Here is a 17,618-nt window from a genome sequence, read left to right on the forward strand (position 1 = left end):
TGGGTTTTCAAGAATATTAGTACAAAGAAATGAATGCACTTTAGGCACAGTTTGTATGGCAAAGGCTTTCTTAACCACCATTTCATGACTAGTTTCCATGACAACAGCAATTAGACTTTTATGGATGGTACTGAAACGTGATAGCTGAATAGACTGGCCATTGTTTTACACAAACAGTTAGTCCAATAAAAATGATCAAGGGATATCTATATTGCTCAGATCAGCAATTAATTTTATCAGCAAGTCAGGAACCAGCGGCTCTTTGCTCCTTTGAAACAAGGGGTCGCCATAAGTCGGCTGCGACTTGAAGGCACTTTACACACACACACACAGTGATGTCAGGAGAGACCTGCCCTCAACGTCAGGTAGGTCTCACTACTGCCAGGCCCACTAAAAATTCTCAAGGGCCCCCAGAAAATGAAAAGGTAATGATAGATGCAGAATATGAAGAAAGTTTCCGACTATTCCTGAGCTTAGAGCTGAAAGTGGTGTGGAGGCGGTGTGACCCCTGCACCAGCATAAGTGCCCTCTTATCACAGAAGAAGGGGCACTTACTCTGGCGCAGGGGACATTTCTGTCCCAGAAGAGAACCGTGGCACCAGTGTGTGTGTGGTGGGGCGTTCCCATACATGAAGCCGTGAAGTAGTTGGGGGGTGACTGCCACAGGAACAACCCATGCATAAAAGGCCTTCAAGTCCCTTTCATGATGATGTCAGAATGGATACAGGTGAATAACTTGTTTGAAAACCAAGGATGAAAGTAAACCAGTATGGAGTACTGGTAACAAAATGGCCAGATGGTCCCCACTTCTGCTTTAAACCCAGAAGACCGATTGTACTTGCCAGGACCAAAAAATCCCCAATAGACGCTGCTTGTTCTATTTAAGAACGTAAGAAAAGCCCTGCTGGATCAGACCAAGGCCCATCAATGCCATCAGTCTGTTCACACAGTGGCCAACCAGGTGCCTCTAGGAAGCCACTAACAAGACGAGTGCAGCAACACCATCCTGCCTGTGTTCCACAGCACCTAATGTGATAGGCATGCTCCTCTGATCCTGGAGAGAATAGGTATGCATCATGACTAGTATCCATTTTAACTAGTAGCCATGAATACCTCTTTCCTCCATGAACAAGTCCACTCCCCTCTTAAAGCCTTCCACGTTGGCAGCCATTTGCATGCCAAGCAAAGCTGAATCTGTTGATTTTATATATTTAAAAAGTATAAACCAGAAAATAAATTGGCAAACATTCCTTCTGGATTTTCACCATCAATTAATCAAGCTGTCCTCTTCACAAAAGCCTAGGGGTACCAGCTCTGGTTGGGAAATTTCCTGGAGATTTGGGGATGGAGGCTAGAGAAGGTGGAGTTTAGGGAGCGGGGAGACTTCAGAAGAGTATAATGCCATAGAGCCTACTCTCTAAGGCTGCCATTTTCTCCTGGAGAATTGATCTCTGTCATCTGGAGATCGATTGTAATTCCAGGAGAACTCCAGGAGGCACCTGTAGGTTGGCACCCCTACAAAAGACCCAAATACTAACTGTTGACCCTGTTTAATGCCTAAAACCAGAGGTGTTCTTGGAAATCACACCGTCTGACCCAGAAATCCTTCCTCCTAATCACTCATTTTAGGCTGTTTGAAGTTGATAATTAGTTAGTGAAAGATATTATTATATAGTCTTCTGTTAAGACCTTTGCCCAAGTTAAACTTTACCTGCGATACAAGCTCCTGAAGTCACTCAGCCCGTACAGATAGCCAGATTCTCTTGAGGGGAGCCCTCTCGCCCTGTGGGGTGCTTGAGCCCCCAAAACCAATTTTAACACGCAGCTTATGCACCATAAAATACTTTACCACTTGGCAAGTTGATACAGGCTAACTAAGCCAAGGTTTTTGTTTTTTTTTTAGTGGCAACCGAATTATCCTGTGAATCTTTTCTCTTCTGCATAAGTTGGCAGGCCCATCTGAACTCAATGCTCAGTTAGCGAGGGCCAAAGTTCCTACTCGACACCGGTCGAAATGATAATAAGAACATAAGAAAGGCCCTGCTGGATCAGACCAAGGTTCATCAAGTTCAGCAGTCTGTTCAGTCACTAACCAAGCGCCTCTAGGAAGATGACAGCAGCAGCACCATCCTGCCTGTGTTCCAAAGCACCTAATATAATAGGTATGCTCCTCTGATCCTGGAGATAAATAGGTATGCATCATGACTACTATCCCTTTTTACTAGTAGCCGTAAATACCCATCTCCTTCATGAACATGTCCACTTCCCTCTTAAAGCCTTCCAGGTTGGCCACCATCACCACGTCCTGGGGCAGGGAGTTCCACAACTGAACTATGCGTTGCGTGAAGAAATACTTCCTTTTATCTGTTTTGAATCTCTCGCCCTCCAGCTTGTTCTTTGCAAAAGGTGATGCAACTTAAAATGATATCAAATATAAAATATTGAATATTGACAAAGGAGGGTGATGCTTTCACTCATTCTTGTTTCCTGTATGTAAATCCTCCAGGTACTAGCTGGAGATCTGCTATTACAACTGATCTCCAAAGGACAGAGATCAGCACACCTGGAGAAAACGGTCGCTTTGGCCATTGGATATGGCATTGAAGTCCCTCCCCTCCATAAACCCCGCCCTCCTCAGGCCCCGCCCAAAAAAACCTCCCGCCAATGGCGAAGAGGGACCTGGCAACCCTCCACTCTTTCCACATCACGCCTAACAGCCTCAAGCATTTAATGGTTTGACTGCCGTCACCCTCACCCCGCCCCCCGACTGTTTTATTGGAAGACGAGTTAAACCCCCCCACCAATCAACAAGCGCCGCCTTCCTGGCAGCCGCCTGGCGCTCAGAGGCTGGGTCGTCCGCGCACGCGCTGTTCGCGGCGGCCGTTTCGGCCCGCTCCTGGCTGCTGAGGAGCCCCGCGCTCTCGTCGGGGGGGAGGCGGCGAGTCAGGCGAGGGCCGGCAGAGGGACGAGGGAAGAAAGGCGGGCGGCGCGCTGACTGGAAGCGCAGGCCCTCCGCCTCGCCCTGCCCCACCGGCTGGGCGGCCCAAGCCCCGCCCTTTCCCGCCTCCTCCTCCTCCTCCCTCTGCCAGGGCGTGGAGGCCTTATAAGAAGCGCCGCGGCGGCCTCCGCCTCCCCCTCCCCGTCTTCTCGCTGTTCCCGAGCGGCTCAGGTCAGTCCCTCAGCCGCGTTTAGGCGCTCGGCCGGCCTTGCGTGAGAGAGAGAGAGAGAGGGTGCGCGCGCAGCCATGATCGTGGACGGCGGCCGGGACGGGCCGCTGGACGGCGACTCCATGAGCAGCCCGCTCAACCTGGCCTTTTTCTACGGGGCTTCCCCGCACTCCAGCGAGGGCAGCTGCTCGCCCAGCCACTCCGCCCCGGAATCCCCCGGGTCGGATTCGGAGTTTTCGGGGAGCGGCGGCGGCAGTTCCGGCAAGAGGCGTCACTCCCGGAGCGGCGGGCGGCCAGGCGGGCAAGGTACGGGCGAAGCCCACTCGCCGCGCCTCCCCGCACAGGATCCCCGGGTGGAGGGGATGCTGCTGCCGCTGGCGCTGCGGATTGGCTCGCGGGGCTCTTATTAGGAAGCGGGCGTGGGGCTGTGCACGACAGGCCACCTCGCTGAATGTGCCGCCGCCACTTGTTTTGCCAGCGCGGATGGATCGCGAAGGGTGGGATGTACTGGAAGGAACGTCAGGGTTGCCTGTTGGAAATAGTAGGATTGAGTACCCGTTGCAGAGAGTGGGAGCCAGGGGTGCCCGGTTGACTTGCCTGGGCTCCGTGGAAATGCATTTCGGCATTAAAGAAAAAAGATTGCAATGGAAACGGGGGACGGCTTTTCGTTCGACGTCTGTGGGCCCAGGTAGACGTCTCTGGAACGGCCATCCCAGTCCGCTGACCCTGTTCCTAAGATAATTCACAGTGGGTCGCCGTGTTAGTCTGTCTGCAGTAGTAGAAAAAGGGGCAAGAGTCCAGGAGCACCTTAAAGACTAACAGAAATATTTTCTGGTAGGGTATGAGCTTTGGTGAGCCACAGCTCACTTCTTCAGATACCTTCACTTATCTGAAGAAGTGAGCTGTGGCTCGCGAAAGCTCCTACCCTACCAGAAAATATTTTTGTTAGTCTTTAAGGTGCTACTGGACTCTTGCCCCTTTTCTGTTCCTAAGAACTGTCATTCCACTCTGCGGGCTTTTATTCCAGTCCCAGAGCCATCGATCTGGGCCCAGAATACATCCATTCTGCATGCTGATTGCAACTTCTTTTGTGTTGTAGTGTATTTCAGTGGAGCCCGTGCAAGTTAATTGGCATATCCTGGCTCCCATTATCTGCAGTGGGCCTTCAGTTCTCTCCCATTGTTTTCAATTGGCAATCCTGACATTCCTTTTAGTACATCCCGCAAAGTGTCCTGTGCTGCTCATGTCAGAGGAAGGATGGGTAGAACACTGAGGCGGGCCCCCATCCACAAAAGTTTATGCTGGAATACGACTTTGTCAGTCTTTAAGATGCCGCATGATTCCTGCTTGTTTTTAGGGTCGTAGAGGCAGCTGCATTGTCACAGCCTGGGGTGTGTGTGTGTGTGGGGGGGGGTACTGTTGACATCTTGCTGGCAAGAATTTGTGTGTGTGCTGGCACGCGAATGGCGGAACACACAAATACATGAACACATGAAGCTGCCTTATACTGAATCAGACCCTTGCTCCATTGAAGTCAGTATTGTCTACTCAGACCGGCAGCAGCTCTCCGGGGTCTCAGGCAGAAGTCTTTCACATCACCTACTTGCCTGGTCCCTTTAACTAGAGGTGCCGGGGGTTGAACTTGGGATCTTCTGCATGCCAAGCAGATGCCCTACCGCTGAGACACAGCCCCCTCCCCTTTCTTTGCAAATAAAAATCTGTTAAGGGGCAATTCTAGCTCAGTTCAGAGTGCGGTTAACGTAATCTTGAGTCAGAATTTTCTTTGAAAGGGAGCGTTTCAAAATGCGCATGCCAAAGTGGCGCACTTGAAAGCTACCGCCTCATTCCCGTATCAGTCTGCACACTTGTTCATACGTCCACAAAATGGCAGGATGTAGTCAGATGCTCTTGAGGATCAAGCTGCTTCTGGCTCCAAATAAAGGAGAGGATTTTGCCTTTTCCAGTTGAATGATCTAGGTTTATGCCTTCTGGGAAGCTTCCCTCTTGCCTATGCCAGCCAGTCACAAGGTAACCTTCACATCAGCATTGTTAAAAGGGGTGGCTTAGATATAAATTTATTACCCTGTCCCAAATGCACGATTGCTATTATTACTTCTAAAATCACTGGTATTTAAAAATAAAATGTGTTCTGCTGGCAGCCTGGCTGAACTTTCTGGTTGCTGTGACACTGCCTGTCACATATGTTTAAAGTATGTGTTTGTAGTCCTGTGTCACCGCAGGGCTGCTTTTTCAGTGGTAGGCGAGGACCTTTTCCTGTATTATGCTTTCCTGTGTGAAAAGCGATTCTGTGTCAGAAACAGTATGATGCTTGTGCACACAAGTTTAACTCTGCCAACACATTCTGGGAAACGATGATTGCATGACGTGGATTTTAATGAAAGTGACTTTGGATGTGGATGCGGGTGCATAAACGAGAGCTCTGTGCTTAATAGTTTCTGTCAGCAGGGCAAGAGTGTGACCAGAGGGAGCCCAAGGGCTCGGCTGTGTGATGCTGGGAGTCCTGTGAATGGAGCTCCCTGCTTTTTTACCTTTAAAAACAGTGCAGACTGCCCAGTTTCAATGAGAACTGCGGCACAAAGGGAGGGACAGTTAAGCCTCACCACACCATACGCCTAATCTGAAACATCTCTGGTTGTAAGTCCTTAAGACATCTGATGAGTATTAATATTAACACAGGGTGGTTTCGTTGTCAGACTTTTGCCTTTTCTATAATAGTGCGAAAATCAAGGTTTTCCATCCACTAAAATGTTTCACCTCGGTTCAGTGCGTCCCATTCTCTGGAGCCAACATATCTTGTGCTCTCTCCCAACTTATATTTGGTATAGGTAGCTTTTGTTTAAACAATATTTTCTGTTTCAGACCCCGAAGTAGTGGTCTAAAGTTAGCTGAAATTAGCATTTTATTATGCAGATCATACAAGCAAATGCTTGCAACTGAGAATCTCCAAGTACTTCATTTTAAAGAGTTCATGGCCTCTTTTTAACTTCCAAAATAAAATTATGTCATCTCTCTCTAGCTGGAATAGTTAGTTAGTTGTAATTTTTGTTTTTCATTTTGGAATCAATCTTGTTGAGCAGAATATTAAAAAAGAAACCGCAGGATATCTGTGGTGTATGTTTAAAAGGTAGATATATTTTTTTACTTTAAACTTAATATTTTCCTATAGGAACTGCTATTGTCCTGTATTTAACTATGGCTTGTATTTGTTATACAAACTTTGCCTTGTTGAAAGCTGTATTTTAATATATAAATATATGGTATTTAATGTAATAAAGGAGATTTTTTAAAAGGCATGTCCTTTTTTTCCAGGGAAACAGCCTTCCTTTTAACAGTAGTGTTTGCTATCTTAAATTTTAATTTCCTGATTTGGCTGTTCATTTTGATTAACTAAAAACACTTTTAGGTAACCTGCTAATATCTGCAAGGAAAAAAAGAATTGGCCCTTGAGTAGGGAGGTTTTTTTCTCTAGACAAAAATTCCAGTTTCAGGGTAATTAGGGGTTTGGTCATAGTATTAAAATCATTTTAATATTGCTTGAACAGTAGTACTTCTAGTACGTAAGGTTGGTTGAGGTTTTTGTACTTTTTAAAATGAAGTCACAACTTCTCATTTCGACTCTCTTGCATCATTCCTTCCTCATTTCACTTCTGGTTTTTGACCTTCAAATTTGAACGTAGTTAAAGAGATTGTGACATTGGAGAATGAATGTAATATTTGCTGTATGTCATTTTGGTTGACACTTTTTCTTATTTTGGACAAGCAATTTCATTATGGAGGTGACAGGTGCAAGTAGCTCTGAAAATTCATTCACATAATCTTATACTATTGCTAGTTATATGTGACTGAAGATCCCCCCCCCCCAACTAACAAATCTGGTGAAGAGATAGAGAAATGGATGGAGATCTCTGTGTATTTGTGAGCCTGAAGTCAGATTTCTCGTGTACTTCTGGAATGCTGGTAACGACATTTTGTGTATTCTGCAGTATTAGTCAAAAGAGCAGATGTGTTTCTTGGCGGAGAGAATTCGATAATTTCCTGTATTTTCTTTTTCTTTTACAAAACTGAATTTTCTAGTTTATGAATTGTGCCAAGGTGTTTAGTTTTATTTTTGTTTGCGTCTCCACAGTGGAACAACACATGGGGGGAGGAAAGCAACAAAGAGGACCTTTCCAAGGTGTGCGTGTGAAAAACTCCGTGAAAGAACTGCTGTTGCATATTAGAAACAGCAAACAGATGTCATCAGGTCATGGTGCTGAAGAATTATTGAAGGTGGGATGATTGTTTTTTTGTTTTAATCTATTTTTCTTTAGAAAATGGCTGTCTCTAGGAGCATCAGTAACATTCTTTATACAATGTATAATTAACATAAGGATCTTATTACGGCACAGTGGATGACTTAATAAAGTTTATGATGTCTAGATCTATCATATATAAATGAGCTGTGATAGTTAAACTGGAACCTAATTATTTTGAAGGCGTATACCTCTGATTGGCAGATGCTAGAGACAGAGCACTATCATGCACTGCTTTTTGCCCTTCACAGGACAGCTTTTTGGACATGGTTGATGTATGAATAGTGTCCAGAGCATTAATATATTTCAGCCATTCTGTGTTTTTATGTATAAGTGCAAGGCAGTGACTCTTTACAGGTTTAGTATAGAACAGAGTTGGAGAGAAGCAGTACGTATTTCACATACAGATACCTGCCTGTAATAACAAACTGTTAAGGACACTGTGGTTCATGACAGTTTTTTATACTATTTTAAATATTTACCTGCTGATGCTGCAAGTTTAGGATTAGTGGATTGTAAAGAGGATCCATGCATATAAATACTCTATGTCAATGTTGTTTGTTTTAAAAGAATTAGTTGTATGAACAGATGTAAAGATGATATACATGGACATTTTTGTGTCTCCTTAGTTTAGTGCGGGCTTACATTTAAGAATCTGAAAATGCATAGTAGTGTAACTGTGGGATGAATCAAGGCAAGGTTCTCTCAAAAATACATGTAAGAACCGCCAGTTGGTATGGATAAAATCATTTCCCAGATCTTGACTACACACATGTAAACTTTGACAGTTGATTCTCCAAGTATCTCACCAACATGACCAACAGTGGGCTGAAAAGTTATTTGCTCACCATCTCTTTAGGGGACAACGTTCTTTATCATTTAGACAGTTTCTTTGATTGGTTCTTGTAGGTTATCCGGGCTGTGTAACCGTGGTCTTGGAATTTTCTTTCCTGACGTTTCGCCAGCAACTGTGGCAGGCATCTTCAGAGTAGTAACACTGAAGGACAGTGTCTCTCAGTGTCAAGGGTGTAGGAAGAGTAATATATAGTCAGAAAGGGGTTGGGTTTGAGCTGAGTATTGTCCTGCAAAAGTATTGTCCTGTAAGTATCAAGATAATGTGCTAATGAGGGTATGGTATGTTAATATGGAACCATTGTATCCTGAAGTGATCTGTTAATGTGTGTAATCCAGAACTAATCTGTATGGCTATTGTTGAATGTTGTCTTTGTCTGGAGGTTTTTCAGGGCAGGAAGCCAAGCCTTATTCATTCTTAAACTCTCCTCTTTTCTGTTAAAGTTGTGCTGATGTTTATGAATTTCAATGGCTTCTCTGTGCAATCTGACAAAATAGTTGGTAGAATTGTCCAGTCTTTCAGTGTCTTGGAATAAGACCCTGTGTCCTGTTTGTGTCAGTCCATGTTCAGCTACTGCTGATTTCTCAGGTTATTACTCTTCCTACACCCTTGACACTGAGAGACACTGTCCTTCAGTGTTACTACTCTGAAGATGCCTGCCACAGTTGCTGGCGAAACGTCAGGAAAGAAAATTCCAAGACCACGGTTACACAGCCCGGATAACCTACAAGAACCAATGAACTCTGACCGTGAAAGCCTTCGACAATAGTTTCTTTGATTTTTGCTGAAAATGTAAAAGTAACAGGGCAGGCTGGAAATCCTAGCAGGGTTGGTTTATTTCATGCAGTTTTATCCTGTTCTTCCTTTAAGGAGCTTAGGGCAGCATAAATCACACTCTTCTCTCCTCCATTTTATCCTTGCAACAGCTCTGTAAGGTAGATTAAGCTGAGAGAGAGAGTAAGGGACACAATTAGCTTCATGGCAGAGTGGGCTTTAGAACCCAGGTCTCCCAGATACTAATCCAACAGAATAAATACGTGATGGGGTGAAGGTTTAGTACACACTTTTTAAAAATAAGCTAAATTGTGGTAATGAAGTAGAGATCAATAGGTTCTGCTAAAATTTATTAATCTCTGTTCCTAACTGCCTATAGAATGTACTTCCTTTTTAATGCATTTTGGAATTGCTACAACATTCACAGTCATGGAAATACACTGTGTGCTAAATTAGCATTTAAAAAAGATGATCATCTTTTAAAACTGTTTAAGAAATGGGGAAAACATTTTCACTATAGTCCATATAATAGTTCTAATTTTTAACCTTTTTTAAAAATAGGCACAAGGAGGAACAGTGAATTATGAACAATATGCAGGTATACTATCCTTATTTTCCTTTGAAATAATATTTCCATTTTAGAGCACTGGAATGTAGACCGTTTACAAAACTTAACATTTTCTTTTTCTTTTAATAGAGTTGAGGAACATATTAAATAATGATAGGAAAAGAAAAGCTCATGAATCTCTTTCTGATGGATCCTGCTATAAAAGGGCATCTATGTTCCAACATCTCTTGGTAAGTATTTTTATGGTGTTTTAACATTTACTGTTGACATTGAAATGTTTTTTTCTGGCCTTATCTGACAGGACGTGATCAATTTTGTTTAAAAACATGTATGTTCTATCTTCTAGACACCTCCACAGACACCAACATCAATGGATAACAACATGGAGGATGCTCAAATAAATGATCCCAAACAAGACAGCGGTTGTGATATGCTGCAGAACATTATCAATATTAAGAATGAATCAAGCCCTGTTTCTCTGAACACGGTGCAAGTGAGCTGGCTTCACACGATGGCTAATTCTAATTCACCACGGGAACAATATCAAGAGATTGCAGGAGCACAGGCTTTCTCCCCTCCTCAGAAATACCAAGCGTTTCAAGCAAACAGTCACTCACAAATGCAGGAACCACCCCAAAATTACCAGTTTTCTCCCACACAGCCCCAGGATTTGCCACAGCACTACAGCCAGAATTCGCTGATGGAATACAGACCACATTCTGCAAGCAGCCAGTCCTCTGACTATCAGCAAAACCTTTTTGAAAGCCGGGAACTTCAGTATTGCCCGACTCAAAGTTTTGCGGCTCTCTTAAACGATACAGAGGGGCAAGACAACCTTTCTGCCTCTCTCTGCCAGCCTTTTCCCGGAGGCCACCAGCAGCCTGATATCACTAGCCACCCTCAGAATTGTAGCCTGCTACCAAACAACACCTGCAGTGGTCTGGAGGAGCATGGCTTATCGCTGGCCACTCCAAATATTTCTGCACAACACCAGGGTATCAGTGGGAACACAGCACAGCTGGGCAAATCGTTTTTCCAGTGGCAGGTGGAACAGGAAGAAAACAAGTTGGCCAACATTTCACAAGATCAAATCCTTGCCAAAGATTCCGACGGTGACACGTGAGTATTCTTCACATGTTAATTACTTCTGAAATGGATATTCTGTGTTGCAAACAAGATGCCATTCTCATTATTGGTGTACGCCTCTTGAGAATGTTTCTGATTTTATTGTAAATTAAGCACTTGGTGCTGCATTCGAACTAAATGCCATACAGACCACAAATGCACACCTAAATATGATGGGGAGAAGTATAATTACATATTTATTTTATTTACTTATTTTATTATATTTCTAGCTTGCCCTCCCTGGCCAAAGCCTCTGAAGCCTACAAATGCTATAATTTGGATTTTAAAAAAATCTCTATGGATAGTGTCTTAAAATACGTGCTTTTTGAATATTGTAACAATTGTAAAATATGTTATATATTCCCTGCAGGTTTCTCCACATTGCCGTTGCCCAGGGACGACGGGCAGTTTCTTATGTGTTGGCGAGAAAGATGGCAGCCCTGCACATGCTGGATATTAAGGAGCACAATGGCCAGGTGATACTCTCAGCATAACACGCTCCTAATGTTTGCCCTTGAATACTGCTCATTTCCAGAACTTGCACAAAGCGTCCTGGAAAGTCTGTTTAATATTTATCTTGAACGTTGGTATGCTGGCTAATAATTAACTGGGAGCTCTTGCAGAAGTCCACAGGCTAATCTTTCAAGAGCTGCATGCTGAAATGGGTTGTCCCTTGGACATATCTACAGATACTTTATTATTGTCGGGTGTGTTTTTTTTAATTGCTATTTCCTGGTAACATTTATATGACCAATACGTCATCTGCTTCTCATTATTGCAGAGTGCCCTGCAGGTAGCTGTGGCTGCAAATCAGCATCTTATTGTGCATGACTTGGTTAGCCTTGGGGCACAAGTGAATACAACGGACTGCTGGGGTAGGACACCGTTGCACGTGTGTGCTGAAAAAGGGCATGCACAAGTCCTTCAGGTGAGGCTTCTAAGCAAATTCCAAAAGTATTCCTCCTACCATTCTCTGCTCATATTTTCTTTGTAGTGGCATATGCCGAAACTGGTCATTGCATACACTTTAAAGGTCAGCAGTAGTTGTGCTGTAACGGCTGCGTAAAAAACTGTTCAGGGATGGTAGCCCACTACCTGTTACAGTCTTATTCCGCTCAGGTAAAAAATCTTCTCATCCTAATCTCAATAGGAGGAAGCGTTCCTGGTTGCTTGTAAGTGGTTGTTGTTTGCCAAGGGGGTGTCAGGGCAAGTGGTAAAATTCATAATAGAGCTGTAGACTTTTGTGTCCATGGTAAAGGTAGTAAACAAGTAAGCGTTAAAGCAGTGTGGTTTTCTCTCTGTACTGTGTGTGTGTGTGTAAAGTGCCATCAAGTCGCAGCCGACTTATGGCGACCCTTTTGGGGTTTTCAAGGCAAGAGACTAACAGGTGGTTTGCCAGTGTTTACACAGCAACCCTGGTATTCCTTAGTGGTCTCCCATCCAAATACTAACCAGGGCTGACCCTGCTTGGCTTCTGAGATCTGACGAGATCAGGCTAGCCTGGGCCATCCAGGTCAGGGCTCTCTGTACTAGTTGGAGGAAAGTGCTCTGTGGGACTTCAACAAAGACTTGAGCCTTGATGAGGAAGAAAAATGCTGTTTTTTTCACAACATTATGGAAGTCTCTTCATACAGGGAGAGATGCTGCTTTTGAGAGTGTTGATTCTAATACACTGTAGGTCCAGCAGGAAAAAACACACACACACACACATATGGAGTATTTTTTAATATGTGAATAATCTTGGCAAATTTTTAAAAAGTTACTATGGAGGTTTTGGTATATACACAGTGTATATTTGGGTGGCATTAATCCATTCTTTTGATTTGACAGGCAATCCAGAAAGGAGCCATTGTAAGTGATCAGTACGTAGATTTGGAGGCAACCAACTATGATGGTGAGCAATTAACAGTCCTTCATTCTACCTTGGATTAGATGAAAATTTATGAGCGCATACACATTGCAGTGTAGGCCTAGGAAATTAGTGTGCCACTGGCAAGAGCGAAATTGTAGCTGGCTAGTAAACCTACTCAGAATGTTTTCCTCTCTCTTTGTGATAGTAATACATGGAAAGGCCAGAACTATATTCTTTTAAAAAATTCACACAGGATAAAATCATGTTATTAACAGAATATATGGTAAATTTTAAAATTTGTATTTTTTAAGCTAGTTACTCTTGTACAGTACACTTTAGAAACCGAGGAAAATTTTTATTTTAGTATCACGAACAAAAAGAAGCCAAAAATTGGTATTTCTGAATCGGTGAAGTCATTGCAGAAGGCAATTAGGGATTTTATTTTTGGCTGTTTGTTTTATTCACTGGTGTGTGTTTGTTTTTAAGGTCTGACAGCATTGCACTGTGCAGTAATAACCCATAATGCTATAGTACATGAGCTACAGAACCAGCAGTCACCTCACACTCCTGAGGTCCAGGAACTGAGATTGAAAAGCAAGAAGTTGGCAGACACAATCAAATTTCTAATCCAGATGGGGGCCTCTGTTGAAGCCAGAGTAAGTAACACCAGGAAATACGAACATAGGCTCTGAGTTGTATGTTGGAGCTGATTCAGTTGGACCTTTTTCTGAGCTGTGTTTAGATCTAAGAACTGCTAGCACATCTGCATACTTGAGGGAGGACATAACACACTCATCCAGTCAGAAGTTGATATACGGAGTAAAAGTTTCTGTGTTACTTTGTGTTAGCATGTTTGTCCCCATTAAAATCAATGGAACTAAAATGCAGTTAAATGACTCATGGCACTGTTCTTAGCCTGCTTGTTTTGAAAGTAAATCAGATGCATGGGATTGGGCTGCAGGTTCCACTCATTTCAATCCGGCTTGGTCATGGCTGACACTTAAGGGATTGTGCAGACATAAGCATAACTGCAACATGAGGCTGTGTGTGACGATTTCTTGCAGGGAAGCTTTAGCTTCAATTCCCTTTGCTTTAATTATCCCAGAGCCGTTGTTACCAAAGAGGTAAAGTTGTTGGATAGAAATCCCTCCACACTCTTTAAATTATTGAGTAGCCCTGGAGGTGCTGGTTTTCAGGCTCAGTTTGTTTCAGTAAATAGGAAATATTAGTGTTCTATTTTATAGCACTGCAAGGAAAAAGAAAAATATCAAGAGCATTTATTAAGTGTGTTCATGCAAGAAGAGTCACTTCATGTGTTTTGGTTTTGTGTTGTGCAGTGGTTGGATGTTAAGTGTGCAAAATTAACTGGCTTTGTTGTTGTTGCTTTGTATAGGATCGTAAAAGTGGCCGCTCAGCCCTTCACTTGGCTGCTGAAGAAGCAAATGTGGAACTCCTTCGTCTATTTTTAGAGCTGCCCACCTGCCTTTCTTTCATCAATGCAAAGGTATGTGAACTTTAAGCAATGGTAATATAAAAGGATACATCTGCTTGCACGTGTGCTTACTTGCATGCATAAATCACTTTGTCTTCCTTGTTTTTGCTGGAACTAATGGTGTGCATCTCTTGCCTCTACCAGGCTTACAATGGCAATACAGCACTCCACGTAGCTGCCAGTTTGCAGCATCGGATGACTCAGCTGGATGCAGTTCGGTTGTTGATGCGAAAGGGAGCTGATCCAAGTGCCAGAAACTTGGAGAATGAGCAGCCAGTTCACTTGGTTCCTGATGGCCCTGTAGGAATTGAGGTAAGACCTAAGTGTTCGAGTTCTTGTCTTGAATAGGATGGCTGGTGAGTGCTCTTTCATGTGCGCACACACACACACATAAACATATCTACTGTATACAGAATATAAGCACACGTCCATTTTTTCTATAGGACAGTGACTTCAGTGAAACCAACTGCATTTGTTGACTTTTTATCTTTCGTGCACCAAATCCTGAAATTATTATTAGCAAAACTATGAAGGCAGTAAGGTCTTGGGGAACACTCTCAGTTCATTTCACTTACATTTCTTTGTAAATAAAAGGATGATTTCATGCACATAATTTTATTTCAGTCCGAAATCTGTAAAAGGATGCTTGCTTAAAGAGAATCATGATTGATCCTCTCATTTATGTAGTTCTATCAGTTACTCCCCTGAGTGACCTTCTATGAAGGTTGGAAAGTAGTTTTCTTCCAAGTTAGAGCACATTCCAATAATCCTAGATTTTGAGCAGTTGAAGAGTAGAGCATGGAGTTTCATCACTGTGCCAGTAGCTACAGTGTTAAGATAAAATTACTGGTGGAAATGTCCTTTGATCCTGAAATTTGTTCGGTGGGAGTTGGAGTCCCATGTCCTGTATCCTTTTTTTAGGAACCACTTAGTGAGCAGTTGATCTAGTGAACCCATATTGATGTCCTTGCTTTCACTCCTGGTTGGATCCTCTCTTCAATGTAATTACATAGGCTTGGATCCTGTGAACAAGTTCAGTTTGTGCAAGTCGGAGCAAGTTTCCACTTGCAGTAGTACTTCTGTTTCTTCAAGGGCTAATTGAAAACTCTGTATCTTCTGCAAACCGAAGTACTAGTTCAAGTGGATGTGCAAGTGGATGTCTCAAGTGGAGACGATCTAGCGCAAACAACGTGTTCACAGGATCCAAACCATGGGTTTTATATGATCAGACTGCATCTAGGAACCCAGGCTATGAAGGCAGTAGGGAACCACTTTTGGTCTTCATTTCACTTACCTTTGCAAAGCTTTTTGAACTTCTCTTGATTTGTAAGTGTCATCCTAAGCCTAAACAATTTACGTAGAAGTATGCCCTACTGAGGGTAGTGGAATATAATACTTAGTTGGTGCGTACATAGTTGTGTGTGTTCATAATGTCAAAAAAGGTGGACTTTGATTGTATCTCTCTCATGTTTTTCAGATAAGACGTATTCTGAAGGGGAAGACAGTTCAGCAGAGATCTTCAGCCTATTAAGCTCCATGAATACCGACGACTTTACACTCACTGTCAGTTAGGCAGTCCTAATGTAACTGTAAATAGACCATTTGTCCCGTAGAGGCAAATGTTAGTTGTTTCTATGAAACAAACATGTTTTGTTCACTATTATATAGTGGGTTAATGACAATTCTTCTGAACAGATGGGAATGATTCATACCCAGGTATTCTGGATCATCATCTGAACTCAGTTTTGCAGTCACGGCAAAATAAAATAACTGACTCGCAGCCATGGCATAACAAATATCAAGCAAGAACAATTGTACTTTTATAAAAGTATGTAGTATGCTCTACATGCTAGATGTTTATGAGCTGAAATAATGAACTTTTAAGAATACTAACAATATTTTACTGGTTAAAATTATATAGTAGGGGTTTTTCTGTTTTAAATCATGCTGTGCAACTTCATAGTTCTTGAAATGTAATAATATGCTCATGTTAGAGAAAGGATTTTGAGTTTTTAGAGTTATATTAGTCGTAAGAATTGAACGCCACTTTAGCGTATATGTGTTCAGACAGATTTTCTGAGGCATACTTAATATGATTGAGAAAGGGGACATTTATCTCTGCGATTTTTGTTGGCCACAGCAAAGTTCATGAAAATTACTTTGGTCTTGTATTTTATCCTTTATAAAGCTAATTTGCTTACAATTGATAGGAATGTTTGACATTTTACAGTAAGTCCACATATTCTCAGATTTTCTGCCATATGTCCCAGTGAACAGTAATCAGAAGACTTTAAAGATGGGTTAAAGTTGTCTGTTCATATTGCATTTAAAAAGAGCAGAACTATACTGGTAACCAAGTTTGTCGATGACATCAAGACACCTAGGATGGTAAAATCCCAAGGAGACTGCGAAGAGCTCCAGAAGAACTGCTCTGCTCACAAGATACAATGGCAAAGTGGGTTTAATGTAGAAACATTGTAGTGATAAATACTGGGGTGGGGGGGTGTTTCAATTTTACAAATGCCAGCTTCACTGAGGATCTGAACTGTCTTTGGAGGAAATAGTTTTCAGAGTTGTGAATTGATCAATGAAAATATCAACTCTGCAGCAGCAATGGAGAAGTTCTTTGTTAGGGATTATTAAGAAAGCGATTGAAACTAAAGCAGCCAGGATCATAATACCCATACAAAATATGTGGTGAGGCTGGACCATGTATAAGGAGAGAGAGAAAAAGAAAAATACTGCTTCATGCATTACATAATTCACAACTACAAGCTCTTTTGGCAGTTAATGGATTGGCTTTAAAAAGGAATGTGACACTTCCTGCAATCAGTCGCTATTAGCCATGATAACTAAATTGAACCTCCATCTTCTGAGGCAATGTACCTCTGAATGCCAGTCTCTAGGGGAGCACACAACAATCGGGCATCATAAACCTGGTTTATGAGCTTGCTGGGAGAATGTGACTAGGAAACAGGATGCTGGACGAGTTGGATCCATCTGATCTGCTGGATCTTCTGTTTTTATGCTGAGCTTGTTTCTATGTTCTTGAATTGAGAAAAAAAATTCTCACGGCTTTGCAACACGTATTTTATTTTTTTACTTATATTGTATTATCTTACCTTATAGGTATAGTAGGCTGGCAAGTTTTACAATTTTAAGAAAAGTAGTACTTTATTTTTTTTTGCCAAGTTTTACTTGTATTTCAAAGCATGTAATTCAAAGCATGTAAATAGAATGTATCAAATTATTTTCTAGTCCTTAATCTTTTGATAGGTTGTTTCCAATCTAGTCTGATTGTATTATAGTTTCCTTTTGAGTTTACTATTCTGCATTGCACATTCTTTGCTAAAGTAAATCTGATCATATTGTTTGACCAAAAAGTATGTCTTGTAGACAGTTAATCAGAGAGATTATACCTCTAAATATCAAAACACTGCTTATTCTTTTAATATTAAATATCCAGTCTGAAAT

General features: G+C 42.3%; 1 protein-coding gene across 1 annotated transcript; it reads left to right on the forward strand.

The window, feature by feature from the left end:
- Positions 1 to 3,410: 3,410 nt before the first annotated feature.
- Positions 3,411 to 15,914, forward strand: NFKBIZ (NFKB inhibitor zeta). Its single transcript, XM_056858901.1, has 12 exons — positions 3,411 to 3,473; positions 7,315 to 7,457; positions 9,669 to 9,705; positions 9,805 to 9,905; positions 10,022 to 10,794; positions 11,171 to 11,276; positions 11,582 to 11,728; positions 12,631 to 12,694; positions 13,139 to 13,308; positions 14,046 to 14,156; positions 14,289 to 14,456; positions 15,622 to 15,914. The coding sequence occupies exons 2-12, from the start codon at positions 7,326 to 7,328 to the stop codon at positions 15,673 to 15,675; spliced, it is 1,863 nt and encodes a 620-aa protein (XP_056714879.1). The 5' UTR covers positions 3,411 to 3,473; positions 7,315 to 7,325; the 3' UTR covers positions 15,676 to 15,914.
- Positions 15,915 to 17,618: the final 1,704 nt, after the last annotated feature.

Source organism: Euleptes europaea, chromosome 12, assembly GCF_029931775.1.
Source record: "Euleptes europaea isolate rEulEur1 chromosome 12, rEulEur1.hap1, whole genome shotgun sequence".
Taxonomy (NCBI): domain Eukaryota; kingdom Metazoa; phylum Chordata; class Lepidosauria; order Squamata; family Sphaerodactylidae; genus Euleptes; species Euleptes europaea.

Bases quoted from the DNA above. Each gene is read 5' to 3' on its own strand.
- NFKBIZ (XM_056858901.1), top strand. From the start codon at position 7,326: ATGGGGGGAGGAAAGCAACAAAGAGGACCTTTCCAAGGTGTGCGTGTG. The intron at 9,906-10,021 runs GTAAGTATTTTT...TCTATCTTCTAG, and splicing joins CTATGTTCCAACATCTCTTG to ACACCTCCACAGACACCAAC. The intron at 11,729-12,630 runs GTGAGGCTTCTA...TTGATTTGACAG, and splicing joins GGCATGCACAAGTCCTTCAG to GCAATCCAGAAAGGAGCCAT.